At 36.6% G+C, this 20,541-nt stretch overlaps 1 protein-coding gene across 1 annotated transcript in view; it reads left to right on the forward strand.

Annotated features, from left to right (window-relative positions):
• vwa8 (von Willebrand factor A domain containing 8) overlaps positions 1 to 20,541 on the forward strand; it is a 482,517-nt gene that overhangs the window by 223,748 nt on the left and 238,228 nt on the right. Inside the window, exons 19-20 of the mRNA XM_039745289.1 lie at positions 11,896 to 12,002; positions 15,182 to 15,253. Of these exons, the coding sequence (XP_039601223.1) occupies positions 11,896 to 12,002; positions 15,182 to 15,253 (179 nt within the window). The remainder of the gene's footprint in view (positions 1 to 11,895; positions 12,003 to 15,181; positions 15,254 to 20,541) is intronic.

The raw sequence follows: 20,541 nt of genomic DNA on the forward strand, positions 1-20,541 counted from the left end.
AGTATTTCAGCCATTTTAGTACTCTCATAAAGAATCAAAATCTGCTCCCTGCTAGCATTAAGAAGAGCAAAACAAACTATGTTGAACTTGTGTGTGAATACATTTGTCCTTATGATTTTGTACTTCATAATGCTACATTGACAAGACTGAGAAATACTGCAGACCTCGCCACCACATGTGAGTAATGCTTCTAAATGCAATGCACAACAAAATATAACTGGGTACATTTTGTTTTTTCTTATTTAATTCTGAGCTGCTTTGAGGTGTAGATGTTACTTTATAAGGGTCTCTGTGATAAGTCATTGATAAACATGTGTTCATCATTAACACAGTTTCATTGCATGGGACATAGTTTCCATATCAACTTTAAAGGATACATTTGGTACCTTTCAAGTCAAAGATATTTCTTCACAATCGTGGTATATTTAGTTTGTCACATGAAATTGCATTCAAATGTGAAACAGATTTTATAGATTTTAAAAAATGAATAGCCCACTGTGGCATATAATGCAGCTAATGACCGGATTCCAAATGTGATAAAAAGCCAGGCTCTCATCACTGGTGTTTCCATCTTGAATTCACTCTTTATCTAGTCCAAGAAACAGGCAATCTTTTCAACTACTGGGTTACCTCCTAGTGCCCTGAGGAGCATTGAACTGTTCCACTTTGGCCATATCGTTTTTTACACTCATCCTTATTTCCTGTCTAATACCCGTCCTGGGCACACAGTATAAATAAAGGGAATATTACCACCTAGTACACTCTCATGTTGGGCACAGGCATCTGCAAGAATTTTCCTTCTGTCAAAGTGTGTGTGTGTCTCATCAGGGTCCACACACTCAGATATTAAACAAATAATGTTTCATTTTTTGATAAATACTTGGATAATTATTTTGTACATTTTACTTAATACTTACATAACTGATTGTTTATTTTATATGTAACACCTTTCATTTCAAGGCATTTCACAAGTACAGATACATAGTACAACTGTTTTTTTTACTGTACAGGTCAATGCAAAAGTTTGGATAACCCTGGCCAGATTTTATAATTTGTTGACATTTAAAGTAAAAATGGTAAATTTATCTTTGACAGCAAATAAAATAAAACAATGAGATATTTATGAAAATGCTAATGTATAGTTGTCATTTTTTTGATGAACTAAAAAAATAAAAGATTATATATGGCATTTGCAAAAGTTTGGGCATGCATTCATTTGTAATGTTTCAGAACTCATTAGGTGCTTTGTCTAGTCAGGCTTAGCTTGTTAGATGTGAGTCCTGTCTAGATTTGTCATAAGGAAATTTTCAGCTGATGGCAATTCCAGATCTTAATAAAGTCTTTGACTCTTCAGACATTGTGCAGTGCTCAGCCCTTGATTACTTTACTAAGTAACTGATTAAGGAACTGACAGTTAAACTAAATGATGCCAATAAAGCAGAGAAAGGCCATTAAAATATTTTAAATTACTTGCAGCTAGCAATTTCCCTAGTCAGAAATGTCATTGAGAAATGGCAGTTAAAGGAAACTGAGGAGTTCAAGGCAGATCTGGAAGACCAAGAAAACTGACAGGTAGAGCTAGCTGATAATACTAGAAAAGGCAAGGTAAAACCCCCATGTGACTGCAAGAGACACAGATGCAGGCTTAGCTGAGAAAAGAGTGGTGGTACACAGTTGTACTGGGTAGCATTATTTAGGCAGGTGTGGCTTTCATTGAAGAGTCATCATCAGATAACCTTACCTGCAATCTCATAAAAAAAAATAAAAAAAAAATCTGCATATGACAGAGGCATTCTGGAACCAAGTTCCGTGGATAGATAAATTAAAATTGCACTATTTGGCCACAACCACAAAATATTTGTTTGGAGAAAAATAAGGAGCAGTGTTTAACGAAAAGAATACCTTGTTAACTGTTAAATAAGGGCATGAATCTATTATGCTTTGGAATTATGTGGCAGCTAGTTCCACAGGAAACATGGAACGAGTATAGGAAAGAATGGATTATAATAAATATCAACAAATCTTTGAGAAGAATTTCAGAAAGTCAGTCAGGAGACTGAAGCTGAAAAAAGATGACTTTTACAAGACAATCATCTAATACACATTTCAAAATCTACTATGAAGTACATCAACAAACACAAGGTAAAGATTTTAGAGTGGTCCACGGTCCCCAAACTTGGAACATCTTTAATACCTGTGGGTAGATTTTAAAGGAGCTGTACATGCAAGAACCTGTAGGCACAACTTAAATGAGCTGTACCCAAGAATACTTGAATTGTTCTGTAAAAAAAAATATAGTGCCATTTCAGAGCAATTTCAGACTCATAGCTGGCTATAAAAAACTGTTTGCAAGCAGATATTTTGCCAAAGAGTTGCTACTAATTTCTGACTTTTTAGACTGCTCAGACTTTTGCGAATGCCACATTTATATAAAAATGCCATTGTTTAGGTTTGTTTTTAAAATTGTATTTACTTTTTTTCTTTAAATGTCAACAAAATATCTTGGGGTGTCCAAACATTTATTTGCCTGTGATATTATTTCATATTTGTATCTAAAGAACCTTAAATGAATTGTTCAGGGTTACCTAACTCATTAGAGATAATGACTGAATTGGCAATCTTTAGAAACGGAAACCAGATTTATATTTTGGAATCCTTAACACTATACTTCCTTAAGTTTTGTATAAGCACATGTTATTATTTTGGAAAAAGTAAAAAAAAAAACTGCTTTTCTTCAAATTAAGAAGACCATAATCAGCTTCTGTTAATTATTTTGGTTGTGGCCACAGTCTCTTTTTTGCTATATATGTGATGGATGACTGCTGATATAATGTATAGGTTTTGCTTTGTTTAACAGTCACTATGAATTAATTTCTTACTAGCATTAGTAAACAGATGGTTATAATCTTTAAGTAATCTGTGACAAATTAAAACTTAACTAACCTTTCGCTATCCAATACTTATATAAGTGTATAATCCCCAATACGTGGGGAAGCGAAACTTGCCAAATCTGTGTTTCTTTTAAAATGTGTGAGCTGCTGGTCATGTTTTCATAGCCAAATAATACTGTTAGTGTCATGCTTACCCCTGGAAAATGAGCCAAAAACTATGATTTTTTTTTTGTTAAAATTAAAAATTTTGTTTCTGTTACACATAATAAAAAAATAAATAAATACCAAAACGTCAGGATATAGTAGAAAAAGTATGCCTAGTGTCCTCTGCTGTCTTATGCTGATTTAGTATACGTCCTTTGTGTAATACATTTTGAGACAGTCACCATCACACAGCCCAATATCGCACTTGGGACATTAAAAGTGTGTTTCTTTGTGCACTTTAAATTTTTCTATTGTATGTATAACCAGAAAAACTTGAGACAGCATGGAAAATGCAAATAAAAAGTGCAGTGATTAAGTTTTAAATTTACTTTGACCAGACAAAACATGAAATATCTTGGGCCTCATACTGTCTGCAGTGAAATAAAAGTCAACTTCATTTTATTTATTAATATACATCCGTTCCTGCATTTCAGGCCTGCAACACATTCCAAAAAAGTTGGGGCAGTAAAGCTTTCACAACTTTGTAATGCTGCTCTTCCTTCTCACAATGCTTAAAAGATGTTTTAGCACTGAGCATACCAAGCGATAAAGATTTTCATATGTTATTTTGTCCCATTTTTCTTGCAATCACATCTTAATGTGTGCAACATTACAGGGTTGTTGTTACATATTTCATTTCAAAATTCTTCACATATTCTCTACTGTGGACAAGTCAGGACTGCATGCAGGCCAGTCCTGTACTCTGTACTCTCTTCTTCTGTAGCCATGCCTTTGTAAAGTGTGCAGAAAGTGGTTTTGCATCGTCTTGTTGAAAAATGCATGGACATCCCTGCAAAGATGTCATCTTGAGGGCAGCATATGTAGCTCTGTATCTCTTTTCTGCATTAATGCTGCCATCACAGAAGTATAAATTACCAAGGATACTGACACAACCCCATACTATGACAGACCTTAGGTTTTCGACTTGTTGCTGATAACAATCTGGATGACCCTTTTCGTCTTTGGTCTGGAGTGCACAGCATCCATTTCTTCAAAAAAACATCTGGAATCTGATTCATCGAACCACAATATATGTTTCTACAGTGCAATGGTCCATCTCAGATGCCTCCAAGCCCAGAGAAGTCAACACCACTTCTGGACATGGTTAACATAAGGCTTCTTTTTTGTACCGTCAGGTTTTAAGTGGCATTTGTGAATTTAACTCTGTATTGTAGTGCTTGACAAAGGTTTGCCAAAGAAACCCCTTGCCCATGTGGTTATATCAGCTATTGATGAGTAACGGTTTTTGATCAAGTGCCATCTGAGGGATCAGAAATCATGGGTACTCAGCTTAGGTTTGCACCCTTCTCATTTATGCACTGAGCTTCCTCCAGATTCCTTGAATGGTTTAATGATATAATGCCTTATAAATGGAAAAAATATGCAAATTCCTTATAATCCTTCTTTGAGGAACATTGTTTATAAACATATCAATTACTTTCTCATGCATTTGTTGACAAATCTAGGAGATCCTCTTCCTATTTTTGCTCCTCAGATACTCAGCCTTTTTTGGATACTGCTTTTGTATCAAATCATGATTTTGATCACCAGTTTGAAATCACATTATTATTTAATTTTTTTACCTCATTACTGGCCCAAATTTGCCACCGCATCAAGTTTTTTGGGAATGTGTAGCAGGCCGGAAATGCAGAGGTATGTTAACAAATTAAATGCAGTTGACCAGACAAAACATGAAATATCTTGGGTTCGTACTGTCTGCAAATAAATAAAAGTGAAAGTAAATTTAAGAATCACTGTTTTTTTTAAATTTTCCATACCGTCCTAACTTTTTCTGATTTTGGGTAGTACATGAAAAGGTGGAAGACATGCATGATTGACTCGCCCTTAGTGTTATTACAGGCTACCACAGCACAAGGCTTAGTGACATCCGTGATTTTTCTGTTGACACAAACATCGACAGTTGCCACATTGTGGATAGCCTCTAGGTTTGCTTATCCCTGAAGTTGATCACAATTATTTAGCCTTTTATGTCAAACAGCTAAAGTTACACCACGTTGAAGCTTAACATGACCGAATTCAATGGCTATATCTCAGTGGTTTGGTGGTACAGTGCCATATCCTACATCCATTTCACTTTCTGTGTCAATGCCTGATAGCCAAATCACATTGTCATCACTATCTCACATTTCAGTCAGTTGTTCAGTTTCAGTTTGTTCTAAAAAAATCTATCTACACTAAATCTATCTGTCTGTCTGTCTGTCTAATTGAGGTGTGTATGCTATTTCCAAGTTTTAACTTTTTTACAAATGTTAGCACTCCTTTTGTACATGGCAGTTTTTCCTCACACAAATGTAACATTAACGTTGGATTGTAAAAAGAACACATAGTTAACAATATGGCTTGTTTTTAACTGGATACAATCCATAACATAAGGATGTTCTTTTATTTATGAAAGACATTCATTGGCACATCATGTCCCAAAAGATGGCGTATCTATTTTTAGTGCTTCAAGTTTTATTTTTCAGCCTACTCAAAAAAAAAAAAAAAGAACTGCACATTATTCAATAGAGGTAAAAATATAAATGTGATGTGCCTATGATGGGTGGCATAATAAGCCAAGAGAACCAGTAATGCATAAATGAATATATCTCAGGAAATTGGGTTACTTCTATTAAACCAACAGAAAGGCTATGTAGAAAAGGTGTGGCCATGCTGGAAAGTCTCTTTTTACACTAGCAAAGTTGGTCGCGTTCCTTTATTTAAATACAGTTAAAATGTCCATTTCACAAAAATCAGGACAGCCTGGCAGATACAGCCATGAACCCTTCCAAAAGTAACACCTTCAGTAATTTCTGGCAGAGTTCCTCCACAAATAAATACTGGAAGTAACAGCTTCAAGCCATGTAACGAGAGACACCCTCTCTTTCTTCTGAAACCTTAAGGGATGTGGTCCCTTTACCTTTCTTTCTATGGACCTTTGTGGGCAAAGAGTCATTTTCAGATTTTCAGCCCTCTCCTGAAAAGAAGATAGAACATTCTCTGAGTCATCTTTCATCAATATCCCCAGGGTTTTCCCTTGTGCTCACACTCTTAAGATCCTAAGCAAAAGCAGTGAACTATGGCAGTTAACAGAACCATAAAAAAGTAAGCTCTTACATAAACATTACCATTTAAATTAGCATTGGTACAATTGTTTTTTAAATCATTCTGACCAGACCTTGGCATTCTGGAAAGATGCTGTTCTATAGTGTTGGGCTTCAGAGGCACGTTAACCATTTACATTTTTTACTTTGTGTGATTAGTATTAATGATTAAGCACCTTGAGTATGGGAAAGGCGCTATATAAATAAAATGTATTATTATTATTATTATTATTAATGATGAGTTCAGTAAATCAGTCTTCATTTCCTCATGTACTTTCATAATGTATTTTATTTTTAATTTGTTTTATGTATGTACTTCCATAATACATTTTCTTGCAAATGTTCACCGTTATTACTGCAGTGTGTGCAACAATGCTTCATTGTGTAACCGATAATTCCAAGCAGAATATAATTAGATTAAGTAACTTTAGATATAAAGGATATCAAAAAAGTGTAGATGTTAAAAAAAATTGTATACAGTATGATTTAGTTGTCTGATTACTGTGTTTTTTATAAGTAGAATATCAGGATTTGACTAAATGGAGTTGTGTAATGCTTTTAACAAAAACACATCCAATGCTTAAATTGTAATAACCTGAAGTGAAAGACAATGAAATACTCAAACTATTTTTATAAGTAAGGTATGTTCAAACTGTATATGTAGCATAAAGGGGGGTATTGTGTTTTTATTAGTATCCAAAATGTTTCAGTTATCTTTTAGGCTTATTTTATGGATAATTTTTTGATTTTTCACAGAGAGGGATGAAAGCTGTTGACATTGTCACTCAGTGCAGATTGGCCCCACCTTAAAACAAAACATGAACAGAAATACTCAGTGGTAGCGCTGCTGCCTCGCAGTTAGGAGACCCGGGTTCGCTTCCCGGGTCCTCCCTGCGTGGAGTTTGCATGTTCTCCCTGTGTCTGCGTGGGTTTCCTCCGGGCGCTCCGGTTTCCTCCCACAATCCAAAGACATGCAGGTTAGGTGGATTGGCGATTCTAAATTGGCCCTAGTGTGTGCTTGGTGTGTGGGTGTGTTTGTGTGTGTCCTGCGGTGGGTTGGCACCCTGCCCTGGATTGGTTCCTGCCTTGTGCCCTGTGTTGGCTGAGATTGGCTCCAGCAGACCCCCGTGACCCTGTATTCAGATTCATCGGGTTAGAAAATGGATGGATGGATGATCTTTATTATATGTGTGCATGAAAGGACAAGTTGGCCTGCTATTTTCCATGGTTACCTCCTGAAATTTGTGTCCCTGTTTTGTTTGTATGTATCTGACTGTAAGGGAACTTTTTCTGTCTAGAAGCAAGACTTTGTCTTCTGCCTCTCAGTTACGAGCTCAGCTCACTCTGGCATTGGCAGGCCCTCATAATCCTTGCCTGAAGCACACTTCTGGGCTTCTCCATAAAGTATTAACTTTTAGAGTCAATCAAAGTAACTTACAATAATATAGTGTCCTCAGCAGTTTTAGTAGTAACACTTTTACAAAATATAACAATCATAGACAGAATCTTATATTTAAAAATGTAAAATTCCAATTACTGCCAGATTAGTGCTTTGGAAACCTGCTTTTATGGCCAGAAGTGGAGAAGTGATACGGTTGGTTTCAATTTAAATGCTTGGGTAACTGTGTAGAAATGGTGCAATGGAAGGTTTTAGAAAAAAAGAAGTTACCTTGAAGAGATGGAATTAGTTTTTAAAGAACAGGGGCTATAATTGACTGCTACAGGAAATCCAAGTGCCAAAAAGATATACTGAAAGAGCTTTTATAAAAAGATAAAATTAGTAAATTAAGATCTGAAAAGATAAGTAAAAGACATATAAATATTACGGTACATAGAAAGTTAGAACATTAAACAGAAGTATGAGCACGGAGGACGTTGTTGGCACAAGAAGCAGAGCAGGGGCTTGGTTTGCATCTCATTATTTTTAGCTGCTGTCTTAAGGAAAACAGAAACAGCTTGGAATTGTGAATCTTAGAAAGCATTTTAGTTAAAACTAGGGCAAAGGAGCTTTTTGCTTTAGCAACAGTAACTGGTACTAATTGAGAAAGTATATGGAACAAAAATTTGTAGCCGCTACTGCTCACCAGGATCTGAGTTTGACATTTCTGAATCAGAGAAGAAAAGTAAAAATTTTAGGTATGAAAGTGCTGTGGAAGCAGAAGAAATTAGATGTGATTGTAATTATAAATTAAACTTCAGAGCCTTTTCCTCATTATAAGTGATACAGTATAAGCAAAAGATTTTTCTTCTTTCCCCTATCTATTGGATACCACCATGGAAATATACATTTCATTTCCATTACATTCTTTTTCTGACCATCTCCCTTTTACACTCTATCTCATGTGTAACTTTCACTGCCATATCTGGCCATCTCTATTTTAGACTTGCTCTCCTTCTTTCTCCAGGCAACACTGTTTATAATATTTTGTTAGACACAATGTTTTCCTCTTCCTTCCATCTTCCACCATATTCGTTTTATCTTTAAGTTTTCCATAATGTACCTAGGTACTACTAGACCCTTTTTGTCCACCCTGCACAATTATCACTGTGTGTTCATTCTTTCAATCTCCTTTTAAGATTTCATCAGTTTCTTGCATTTGATGACATTGCTGTCCTCACTATATAATCTTGTATATTTTTCTTTTTATCTTGGTAGCTATACTTTTGTTACATTGGATTTTGCTGTACTTTTTTTAAATTTCTCCATCCCGTTCTGATACTCTGTATAATTTCTACCTCTAGTTCTCTTCCCTTTTGATTAATTGACCCCAAGTACTGAAAGGATTCTGCTCACTCGTGTACCGGTTGTATCTGCCTCCTGCCTTCCAATCTCTTTTTTTCCTCTTCTGCCCCATGCAGACTCCTTTATGCTCTGCTGCTTAATTGAGCGCTGGAGCAAGGGGCCGTTCCTTCTGCGACATCATTAAGGTGTCTGACTAATCTGCCCGCCTCTGCACGTGTGTGCAGCATGGGCAGCAAGTTCCCCAATTAACCATGGAGGGAAACGCACTCATGCACACTTACACCTGATTAGAGCCTGCCCCTTCTTGGGGCACGATTATTTATTTAAAATTGGACACTAATTTTCTGGCCGTGGGCCCGTTATACCACAATGAGCCCCAAAATATGCAGAACCATAATCATATTGGCACACCAAATATTAGATATCTGTCTTTTTGTAAGAACAATACAGAGTTGTTTTTCATAGCCTTCATTCAACCAGGAAGTGGTGCAGCAATTGTAGTTGAATTGGGATGCTAATTCACTTTCAAAATAGAAATCTATAAATATGACAACAAAAGACTGTGGTGATAAACTACTGTAGTAGAAAGACTAGTTTCTTTTGATTCTGGGACAACATTTTGTGGTTAGCTGTCAAATTGTTATGATAAGTCATCTGCCTGTCTTTACTTTCTTGCATACTTACAAGAAATAATTAAGATGAAATGATTGAAAAAATGGTCCCATCTGGTCTTTTTCACATTTAACATTTTAGCTATTGTAAATAAGATTTACTGTTATGGTCTATTAAAACTGTAATTGGAAGTGAAATCCTTATTAATTCATGCAGTCATTTTTCATATGCTGATTTAATTGCCAGTAGCTCAGCATTGTCTAAATCATAATTTTATTGTACACGAGTTAAATTCAGTGATAAGGAAGCCATACCATATGCACATCAGAATAGGTAGTCCACCTGCAGCTAATCATGTTCAGCCCTGGCCAATACTTGGATGGGAGACCAACCAGGAAAACCTAGGTTGCTGCTGGAAGAGGTTTTGGCGAGGCCAGCAGGGGGTGCTTACCCTGTGGTCTAAATGTGGATGCCCCAGGGTAGTGACAGACACACTGTGTTGTAAAAATGGTGCTGTCCTTTAGATGATATATAAAACCAAGGTTCTGACTGCCTATGGTCTTGATCCTTGACCATCCTTTGTAGTGAGTAGGTTGTATCCTGATGCCCTGGCCAAATTTCCCACCACAGTCTAGTCATTCTGGCTCCCTAATCATCCCACATCTCTAACTGGCTAACTATCTCTCAGCCCTTTACCACCTAAGAGCTAATTCTGGTACAAAATGGCTGCCGTTGCATCGTACAAGTGGATGGTGCACATTAGTGGTGGTTAAAGTGGTTCCCCACTCACTAAGTAAACCACTTTGAGTAGTAAGAAAAGCACTATATAAATGCAAAGAATTATTATTACAGGATGAGGCAGAAAGGGCGGACTTTTTTACAAAATCACAAAATTGTTAATTTTTTCTTACAAAGAAATTTATTGAAAGATTTGAGTTCATATTGAAATAGCATTTGACAATTTGTAGGGATGGAAATGCAGGTCTAAATGCAAAATACCTTACCGAACGATTACTGAGGCCAGGTTCAGAAGAATGCTTCTGAGCAGATCGACTTGGACTGCACAGCAGGGCTAGTCGTATGCTTTCTCATTTTCAGGGGTACGTGCCGTTCGTGTAGTCCCCGGTGGTCTTTTGTTCATTAGTGTACCTTGTGTACGAAGTGCTTTAACTCAACATAGGATAGTGTTACGAGCGGGAACAGCTTTATTTCTGTGGATATTGAAATGGCAACGAAACTCACGCTGAACTGCAGTAATAGATTGGTTGTTCTTGACAAAACAGTCGTACGCAAAAACGTGGTGTTCTATCGTCCACTGCTCCATGGCTTCAACTAAAAAGAAACTAAACAAATGCTAAGACTTTGCGAACCTAACACCACCTACCGCACGTCTGTCACTCCACCTAGTGGTGAGTTCTAGCCATTTCAAAGACGTCCGTCCTTTCTGCGTCACCCTGTATTATTCATTTTGTTTTAATCCTCAGAGGATCAAATATCAATAGGCCTTGTTGGGTGATTGTTTTGTTTTAGGAATAAAGATTTAATCTTATAGTGTTTAATAATTAGCAGATGTGCATATCTTTGAACCTAACTTATATGCTTTTAGGCATTAATCAGTTTTTAACAGTTTCTATCTTACTGGAATCCATCTGATACCCTTTTCCAAAAAGAGGTATTAACTCATATGAAATTCCCATTTCAGAAATATTGTAGACTGATTCTACTTGTACTTGTTAAACTTGGTCTTTGTTATCCTGGAGGTCAACATATATTTTTGAAATGTGTAAACAGTGAATTAATGTTTTTAATAAAGGTATGAAAAGTACAATTCTGTGTGTTGTTTAATCTAATTTCTTTCATATGTTACATCAGTCAGTTTGCATTTGCTCTAGAATAGTATATTCATCCATACTTCTATTGTCGTAACTCATAATGTTACTATGTTACAGGAAGCCAAACCAAGACAGAAATCAGCCTTGATTGGGGTGGTAGTCCAAGACTATACAGCTGACAGTACTAAGATTCTAAATTATTCATGGTGTAACAGTATTAATTTTTTTATCTTTCACAGATTCAAAAAGAAATAACATATATGAAAAAACAGATATCTGTCACACCATAAAGTAGCTAAATATAAAGCTTTAATACTAACATTTATTTTTACTCTGGCTTTAACATAAGCAAGTACAGTACATGTTTTATGAAGAAACAGGAAAGACAGACAGCTCATCATTTCACGGTTTGCATTTTATTTAAATACTAAACTTATTACATAGAACTATGCCTTTGTGTTGTTTTCTACCTCTGTTAATATAGGCCATGTGAAAAATTATTTTTTTAGATGAGATAAAAGGTGGAACACTGAAAATTGGAAAGGTCTCCATCCCTGTCTATGATCCTGATGAAAAGATGAAAGTCCCTGATGTTCTGTTTTATGAAAATGCCCAGGTAATTGCATTACTGGCCGCCTTCTTCATTTGCAAAACTCATTAGTTTTGCTCCTACAGTTCTAATTTGGAAAATAAAATCAGGCTGTTAGCTATTTATAGAAAATAGAAAACAGGCCAACTGCAGTCATATAATCTTGTTTATTTTATTAGACTTCAGTTGTTTAATTTAGTTGTTTTGACCGAGCGTCATAGTATTTACATTTATTACTACTTGATTATGTTGAATTTTTGGACCATTCATTAATGGCTAGTAATTATTCTTCTCAAAAACTAAGCTCTAAACAGACTATTTATATTTCTAAATGAAGTACATATGGATGACAAAGGTTAAGATTTCTGATGTTGCAAAAAAACATAATTATTTGATCGCCCCTTGGTCACACCTTTTTGACACCAATAATAATGAAATTTAATAATAGATAAAAAAATTAAATGCAACAAATTAGCTGAAAGCAGGTCACAAAAGTAGTGCATTCATTTCTTAAGTTAAAGCATCAAAGGCAATTTTATTATGAAACAAAGTATAAGAACTTTCCAGTAATAGTCTGTATTACTTTGCATTTAATTTTATCATAAGAACTTCATGTGGGGATGTTACATTACCAGAATTGTAGTATTCAATACTAATATCAGTGAAATTTTGCAATACACAATACCTGGTTCATATCATGGCAAAAACAGAAAAACATGCAACCACTTTTTATTGAAAGTACGTCCATTATTAAAGTTTTTTCAATACTGTGCTTTTTTTCTTTAATAGAAAATAGAAAACCACAAGGGGATGTCATAGATCCCCAGACCCAAGACATAGTTTTACATCAGAAGGTACATGAATAAAAGAAAAAAGGATTTTTATTCTCTCCTAAGGCACTTAGCACAATCCTCTCCAGATGTAAGCCACAAATATACAATTAATCAATCACAAATCACAAAATTGTTCCTCTTTTCTCCTCTAGTTGAGTTTTGTCTCCCAATTCTAACTTGTCCATGTGTGCCATCGGGCTTCTTTTTTTAGCCACAGGAGCTTCTCAACATGAACTTTCTGATAATCGGGTATTTCACAAACATCACTGAGTCGTGCCATGCCAACTGTATAGGATGGTATAATCCGTATGCCATGTTTTAGTGAGAATTCTACACACTGCGTTATACATGAGGCCCCCTTGTGCACTATTCAAAGTTTCTTGCCATATATGACTGATAGGACTTTGTTATCACCTTACTGCGAGGCACCGGTGCAACTACAATGCTACCCTGCTGCTCATAGGGAAATGTCCAAAGTTCATACACAAACTCTGCCCAGGATTCAAACCTAGTTTTATGGAGCTGTACCACTGTACCACCCTACTTGTCTAATGGATTATGTAATACTAAAATCTGTAAAATAACTAAATATGAACATTAACCAACAAGTTTGCAGGTTACAAATGACAGAAAAGACATTTCTGAGTCTAATATGGGCATCATTTTCTAAAATCATTTTTTATTCATTCTGTATATTTATTTTTGTAACTTTTATTTATTTTATTTATTTTTGTATTTGCCTTTTGTAAAATTTTGTTTAAAAGTTTCCCATTTTTGTTTTTCAATTATAGCTAACTTAATAAACAATTATTTTACTGCTGTTCGGAGGATTTTGTATGCTTTGGCTGTGCCTGCTGTCCGGGTTAAGTGAATGGAAAGAGAGAAAATAAGCCGTTTTTTTTTATTGTTGATCTAATTTTTACTCAATCTGTTATGCTGAGATTTTACTGTCTGCTTTACTGATGATAAGGCCCAGAAACCTCTCTAAAATTGGTGATAAAAGTCACAGCAAATTTCATTAGCTAAAATGTCAAAGGTCACAGTCACAACCTTTGAGGACAAAGAAGGTTTTTCTGCAAGAAATCTATTTAAATTAAGGATCAGTCCTGACCGAAAAGATGCTGAGTTGGTCAGATTTTTTATTCTAATCTACAGCTTGTCTACAGAAGTGGAAATTTTAATTCACAAAGTAATTACATTCATAGTTACTGAAATAGTATTAAACCCTGAAGGTTGGTATACATTACGGTGTTGGACAATCTAGATTTATGTGCTTTACAAATCATAATCAGAATATATAAAATGGCTGTGGTAATGTCACAGTTTATCGTCATTACCTCTCTAACATTCAGCATCAAATGTTTGACAGCTGTTAAATATAATATTTTCCTCTTCAGTATCTATCTTTTGATGCAGAAAAAGCCTTTGATAGAGCTGGGTGGAAATATCAATTCATTATGTTGTACAAATTTTGGTTTAATCCCAATATATATGTGTGGAATAAATTATTTAATGCTAGGGCAGAAACTTTGCTTCACATAAATAATATAAAATATGAAAATTATAAATGAGAATTGAACCAAATAGGGATATCCATTATCACCAATAATCTTTGTGGTTGCTATTGTACCCTTAGCTCTCCGTTTTTGGATGCTGTCGAAGATAAAAGGAATCATAAGGGAACAAAAAGTATCTTTATATGCAGATGATATTTTACTCTACTTCTCAGACCTTTGCTGATTAATGCCATTCATTTTAAGCCTGTTAGGCAGATTTTATAACATTTCTGGCATAAAAAATTAATTTAAATGTGTATTCTCTTTCCACTGATTTCTCATACATGCCATATCAAACTAGATCAATTTTTTCTGATTGTCATAGAATAGTTATAATACCTAGGAGTAACTATTACAAGAAAACTTTAAGATCTCTTTAAACTTAATTTCTGCAAAATGCATGAAAGCATTAAACAAGATGTTAGTAGACTGCCATCCTTTCATCTTACTATAGCCTGAAAAATTAGCATTATTAGAATGAATAAGATCTGAAGTAGAAGTGCCACATGGTTCTACCAAATGCTCAGTTTTATTACTGAGTTTTAAATATATGTACTGTACACCAAGACTTTGGAAGGTGTCATAATCAATGAAGTCACACCTTCCATATTAGCCTTGGAAAAACAAATCTTGGTTCAGAATCCTGCAAATTGACACAGAATCCTAGAAACCGTTCTGTTCTGTAGGATCTAATAATCTTTGACAATGCATATTTTAGGCAGCAAGAGGTAATGGACAAATATTTGGTGTGATAGTCCCTGATATGAAAAAGATCCTAAAAATAATCATAGTAATATGTTGTTCTTTTATTTTACAGCACATGATGATAATGGAGGACATGCTGAAGGATTTCTTGCTTGGAGAGCACTTGCTATTGGTTGGAAACCAGGTGAGGGAGAGAGAGATCACAGTTTCTTGAACAATTATTTTGTACCATCACCATCCTACTGAAATTCTTGTGGCACATTTTTGTATTTTGCAATCTATTTCAGTATATTTACAGGCAACTTTGTATATATTTTTGTATAGTGTCTCATTCATCACATTTTTTCTGTAAAACAGTATAACAACGCCATCCTGGACTGTAACTTTGCTATGTACAAATTAGCAAACCATGTATCCTGCCAGAGATAGGGTTATTGGGACCCACTTCTGGAGTTAGGCCTAGGTGTGGCATTTGCCTGTGCGCACCTTTTGTTTGGGCAGTCCACATAACCAGGCATTGCTCAGCCTGAAATGCCTAAAACCTGCAAGCTGAAGGACGAGGGTCAGGTGTAATGCCAGTTTAGTGGCAGGCACAGGTGGCAAAGACCTAGACTGACTTGACCATGGCAATGAGACTGACTTTGGAAACTTGGAACAATTACCTCTCTGACAGGGATGCAGCCTGAGATAGTGTAAGAGATGGAAAAGTACCAGCTAGATATAGGTGGAATTATCTTGACACATAGTAATGATTCTCAAACCAAATAAAGCCTCTTCACAGGGCTGCTGGCCTGATACTTAAAAGGGTGTGAGGCTCAGTGATTAAAAAGAGCTTCAGAGTAGATCTGGTGCTCTTCCGGATCAAGAGGAGCCAGTTGAGGTGGTTTCAGTATGTCATAAGGATACCCCCAGTGCTGCTCCCCATGGAACTAGGAACACCTGGGAATTCCCCAGTAAGAGCTGGAGCGTGTAGCTAGGAACAGGGAAGTTTTGGGCTGGTCTGCTTTACCTGTGACTCTAAGGAAAAGCAGTTTTAGAAGATGAAATGAGATAAACAATATAACAATTGTGTTTAAAAAAGGAAAACAAATCACCTGCAGCCACATAGGGCTTAGCTAAACACTGGTTACTTTCCTCTTTAAAAAGTGTGATGCCTGCTGCGCTTTCCCATGAAACTGGCACCTTATATCTTGTTTTGCTTGATTTTTACTATTCTCTGACTTCTTCTGTTGGTTGAGCCCTTGTCTACACCAAACTCCAAGCTTAGTTGCAATATGGTCGAAAGAGGATTTAAACTTTGCCCATGAAACAGTTCCTAATCAGGCCTTTACACTGCTTTATGGGTCCAATAGCAGCAGATGTCCCTGCAGCCCTAAACCCCTCATCTCTCTTAAAGGGATATGCTTCCTCAGGATAATTGTCCATTGAGAGAATTAGGGAGACATCTATCCGCTTGAGGGCTCCTGACTTTTACTCAGTGCTCTCCCTCTGTCATTTATTTACATTTATGTCTCTGGAGTTATTAACACCCCAGACATCACCCCATTATATTGATAAAAAGTGTCCTATTATTAGTTTTGTTGTCACTGCAAGGATCTGTATGTGCAAGGTTTTGAGACATTTAAAATTTCTTTGTATCACATTCCATGTATGCATTTGTATACTGATTAAAGGAATATCAAGTTTCACTCTATTACTTTGATAATTTAAGTCCATGTCAAGCACGTATCAAGACTAGGGGCACTTTTCCCTTTGAATATAGTCATATTAATTTGTATGTTTACAAAGACTAGTGACTAGTAGAAGATACTTGATCTTCACGTTAAGATCACGAAAGACAAATAAAAGAACTGCAAGACGAAAGAGAATGGGCAAAAAAAACCCGAAAACAACAATAGTGTAAAGCGAAGCAGCACACACAGATACAGCTGTCTCAGTGCACGACATTCAATGCACAAAACGTAGATTTACACAATAATGTAACATACACTATAAGAATCTGTGGACCCGCAACAGTTAAAGCAATGACAAGTTTAATTTCAAAGAAAACACAAATCGGTCAGTTGTATATTTATGATGATGGAGAAGAGATCACAACGCGAGCAGCAGAGACACAAAGTAGGAAAAAGGACAGCGGCTGTAAAGGTTTTAAAAACATCGAAGGGCAGCGCGACAGCAGCCCAGCCCATTCACACTCCCCTATCGCGCACGAGCAGCGTTATACGTCCTGCAAGAAAGAATTTAACCACGCCCGAGGCCGTAGATAAAGAGACAAGTATTGTTTTTAGAACATCACGCGAGACCAGGCAGTGAGCCATCATTTAAAACAAGTCCACAGACATCTAACCCTAGCAGTTCATGGATTGCATTTGTCAGACAAGTATCATGTGCTCCCAGCTCTTAAAACAACAACAAGAGATGAGCAGCAGGAAGACAACAGATTATGCAATGGCATATCCGTAGCGTGCGTTCAGCCACTCTTCCCCTTCATAACGTGAGCAGTGTTATATGTCTGGCGAAGAAGAGATGTAACCACGCACAGGCCCAAAAATAAAGGACAAGTATTGTTTTTACAAAAATTTTTAAAGTAAAATTGAAAATAATGCATATGTAACAATTCCCAAGAAAATGACAATCTCTTTAAATTGTATATCGCCTGCCTAAGGAAAAGTCATCCCTGATGGAGGATTGCAGGAATCATGGGAAAGAGGGATCCTTGCATCGGATTAGCGCTATTTCAAATGTGGAATGGCCAAATGGGAAAGGCAGCTTGATGAATGAGGTCTCCAGGACTCTAAACAAATCCAAATCATATTATGTGATATCATCTAATGTGAAATTCTACTCCGTACTTCTAAAATTTTTATTTTTATACTGTATTGAGGATTTATTCTGTTCTATGTATTGTACTGTATTGTATTGACCCCCTTCTTTTTGACATCCACTTAATGTCTCTCTTTGAACTGCCTTTCCCAAGTTTTCTTCGATTTTTTCCCTACAAGGGTTTTTTTTTTGGGGAGTTTTTTCTGGTCTTCTTAGAGGGACAAGGCTGGGGTGCTGTCAGGAGGCAGGGCCTATTAAAGCCCATTGTGGCACCTCTTGTGTGATTTTGGGCTATATAAAAAATAGATTGTATTATATTGTATATCCAGTAAACCAAACACGGGGGTGGGCGAGCGAAGCGAGCAGGGGGCGGAGCCCCCTAGTTATAAAAAAAAAATATCTTGCGATGAGACGTGATCTTTCAAAGAGACATCTTTTAAACAGAGATCTTTTGAAAAGAGACAGAGAGAAAGAGACACTTTCACGTCCCACGAGACGGACAAGTCACCTCTTACTTACAACCTTTGGAAGAAAGTCCCATGATACACATGCAGAGTAGGTTAGAGATAATAGAAGTAGGAAAATTCGAAAGACTCATAAAAATGAGAGTAAAGATCGCATTAGTGCAGACAAATGGAAAATATTACCCAGTGAATTAACGGAAGAACGAAACAAGGTCACACAGTGTTTGAGGATGTCTAGGGGATAAGAAGGTGCTGTGCAAGCTTTTAAATGATCATAGCGCCAAATGAAATGGAGATCACACGGCACGGCAGGAGCAGCAAGCCATGCAGCTGATCGAGTAAAGAGGAAGTAAACAAAACAACGTTTATTTTGTTTCCAATGGTTTCACCGTTTAAGAGGAGTTTCGGGGGAGCAACTGCATCTCCTTGGAGTGTGTTCAGCACCCCCCACTCCACAACGGTGCGTCACGCTGGTGGGGGTTTCGGGGGAGTTGGGGATGAAAGGATAGGTAAGTGAAGTGCAGATCATGTGGTACAGCAGAGGCAGCAAGCAAGCAGCTGATTGAGCAAACAGGGTGTTGTACAGGCTTTTAAACAATCACAGTGCCACACGAAGTGCAGATAACGTGGCATCGCAGGAGCAGCACGCCATGCAGCTGATCAAGCAAAGAGGAGGTAAAAAAACCCTGTTATTTATTTCCCATTGTATCAACATTTAAGAGGGGTTTGGGAGGAGCGACCATGTATTCTTGGATAGCGTTCAGCCCCAAAGCCTCCGACCCCCCAACGGCACATCACGCTGGCTGGGTGTGGGGGTGGTCGACTGAAGTGCAGATCACGCGGCATGGCAGGGGCAGCAAGCCAGGAGCTGATTGAGCACACTGGAGGTTTAAACAAAACAGTATTTATTTCCCATTGTATCACCGTTTAAGAGGGGTTTCGAAGGGGCGGCTGGTCTCCTTGGGGTGTGTTCAGCCCCCCTCTTCACAATGGCCCGTCGCGCTGGCGGGGGAGGGGGAGGAGTTGGCAAGCGAATTCCTGATACCCAGCTTGAACAGTAAACAATATTAAAGTGTCCATACAAACATCTCAAATTATTTGTTTCGCATAATTCAAATGTCAGGTATCCAGTTGTATACTGACAATACCCCAAATACCTTTATTATGGCTAAATAGTGCTAAAAGAATAGTCCAAAGGACTATTGACAAATGAATGAGGGAAGAGTCAGATTTTCATTTTGAAAACTTGGATTTTTAAATGCATTTTAAATGCAAGTTTTGTACATTACTAGTATTTATTTGTAATATTTTCTGAAAATACATGTTTTAGATATTGTGAGGGTACAACTGAATAACTTACAAGAGGGTTATCCAATACTTTTAACTTGAGAATTTTTTCATGAATGTTTTAATATTGTTTGTTGGTTTTCACCAATGGCCCTTATTGTGTCAGGAAAGTTTTATATCCATTCACAATGAAAACATGACAATAAACATTTTTCATTAACAATCACTATGAACAACACAGGTCACATAAAAAAACAAATTATTATTTTTGTGTGGGGTATGCTTTTGTATGAGGGAGAGAAGAATATTTAAACAGCATCAAGTTTTTGAATTGAAGAGACACCTTTGCAGGAGTTGTGCCCAGTATTAGCTAATTTGTTGGCTAACCTGGCGCTTGATGTGCATATCAGTATTGAAGAGCATTATCAGAAACAAGTGTACAATTAGAAATTAAAAGAAAGCAAATTAAAACATAATCGGGCAGATAATAGCACTAATATTTGTGCACATCTGTGGTGTTTAAATAAACCGAGGGTTAATTCGCTGATGGTATATTGTACTGTATATTTAATATAGTAAAATGCAATGCTTTCTAAGTTTACCATTATGACAATAAGTGAAAAGTTGGAGTTGCATTAGAAAGTCGTATTTACAGCCTCACTTATTTCAATGTATGATATACACTTCAGGTGTTTTTATTGCCATTACATTGTACAATTACTGTTCAATCTGTATTGGATTAAGCATCTAATTGCTGTATTCCCATTGATTAGATTTCAGTAGAAGACATGTTTTTCAATCTGACTCTTATCGGTGCCAATTTAGCATTGCCAATCCATCCAAGTGGCATGTCTTTAGAATGTGGGAGAAACCCTGGCAGACGTGGGAAAACCTGCAG

This window comes from Polypterus senegalus, chromosome 2 (genome assembly GCF_016835505.1).
Source record: "Polypterus senegalus isolate Bchr_013 chromosome 2, ASM1683550v1, whole genome shotgun sequence".
NCBI lineage: Eukaryota > Metazoa > Chordata > Cladistia > Polypteriformes > Polypteridae > Polypterus > Polypterus senegalus.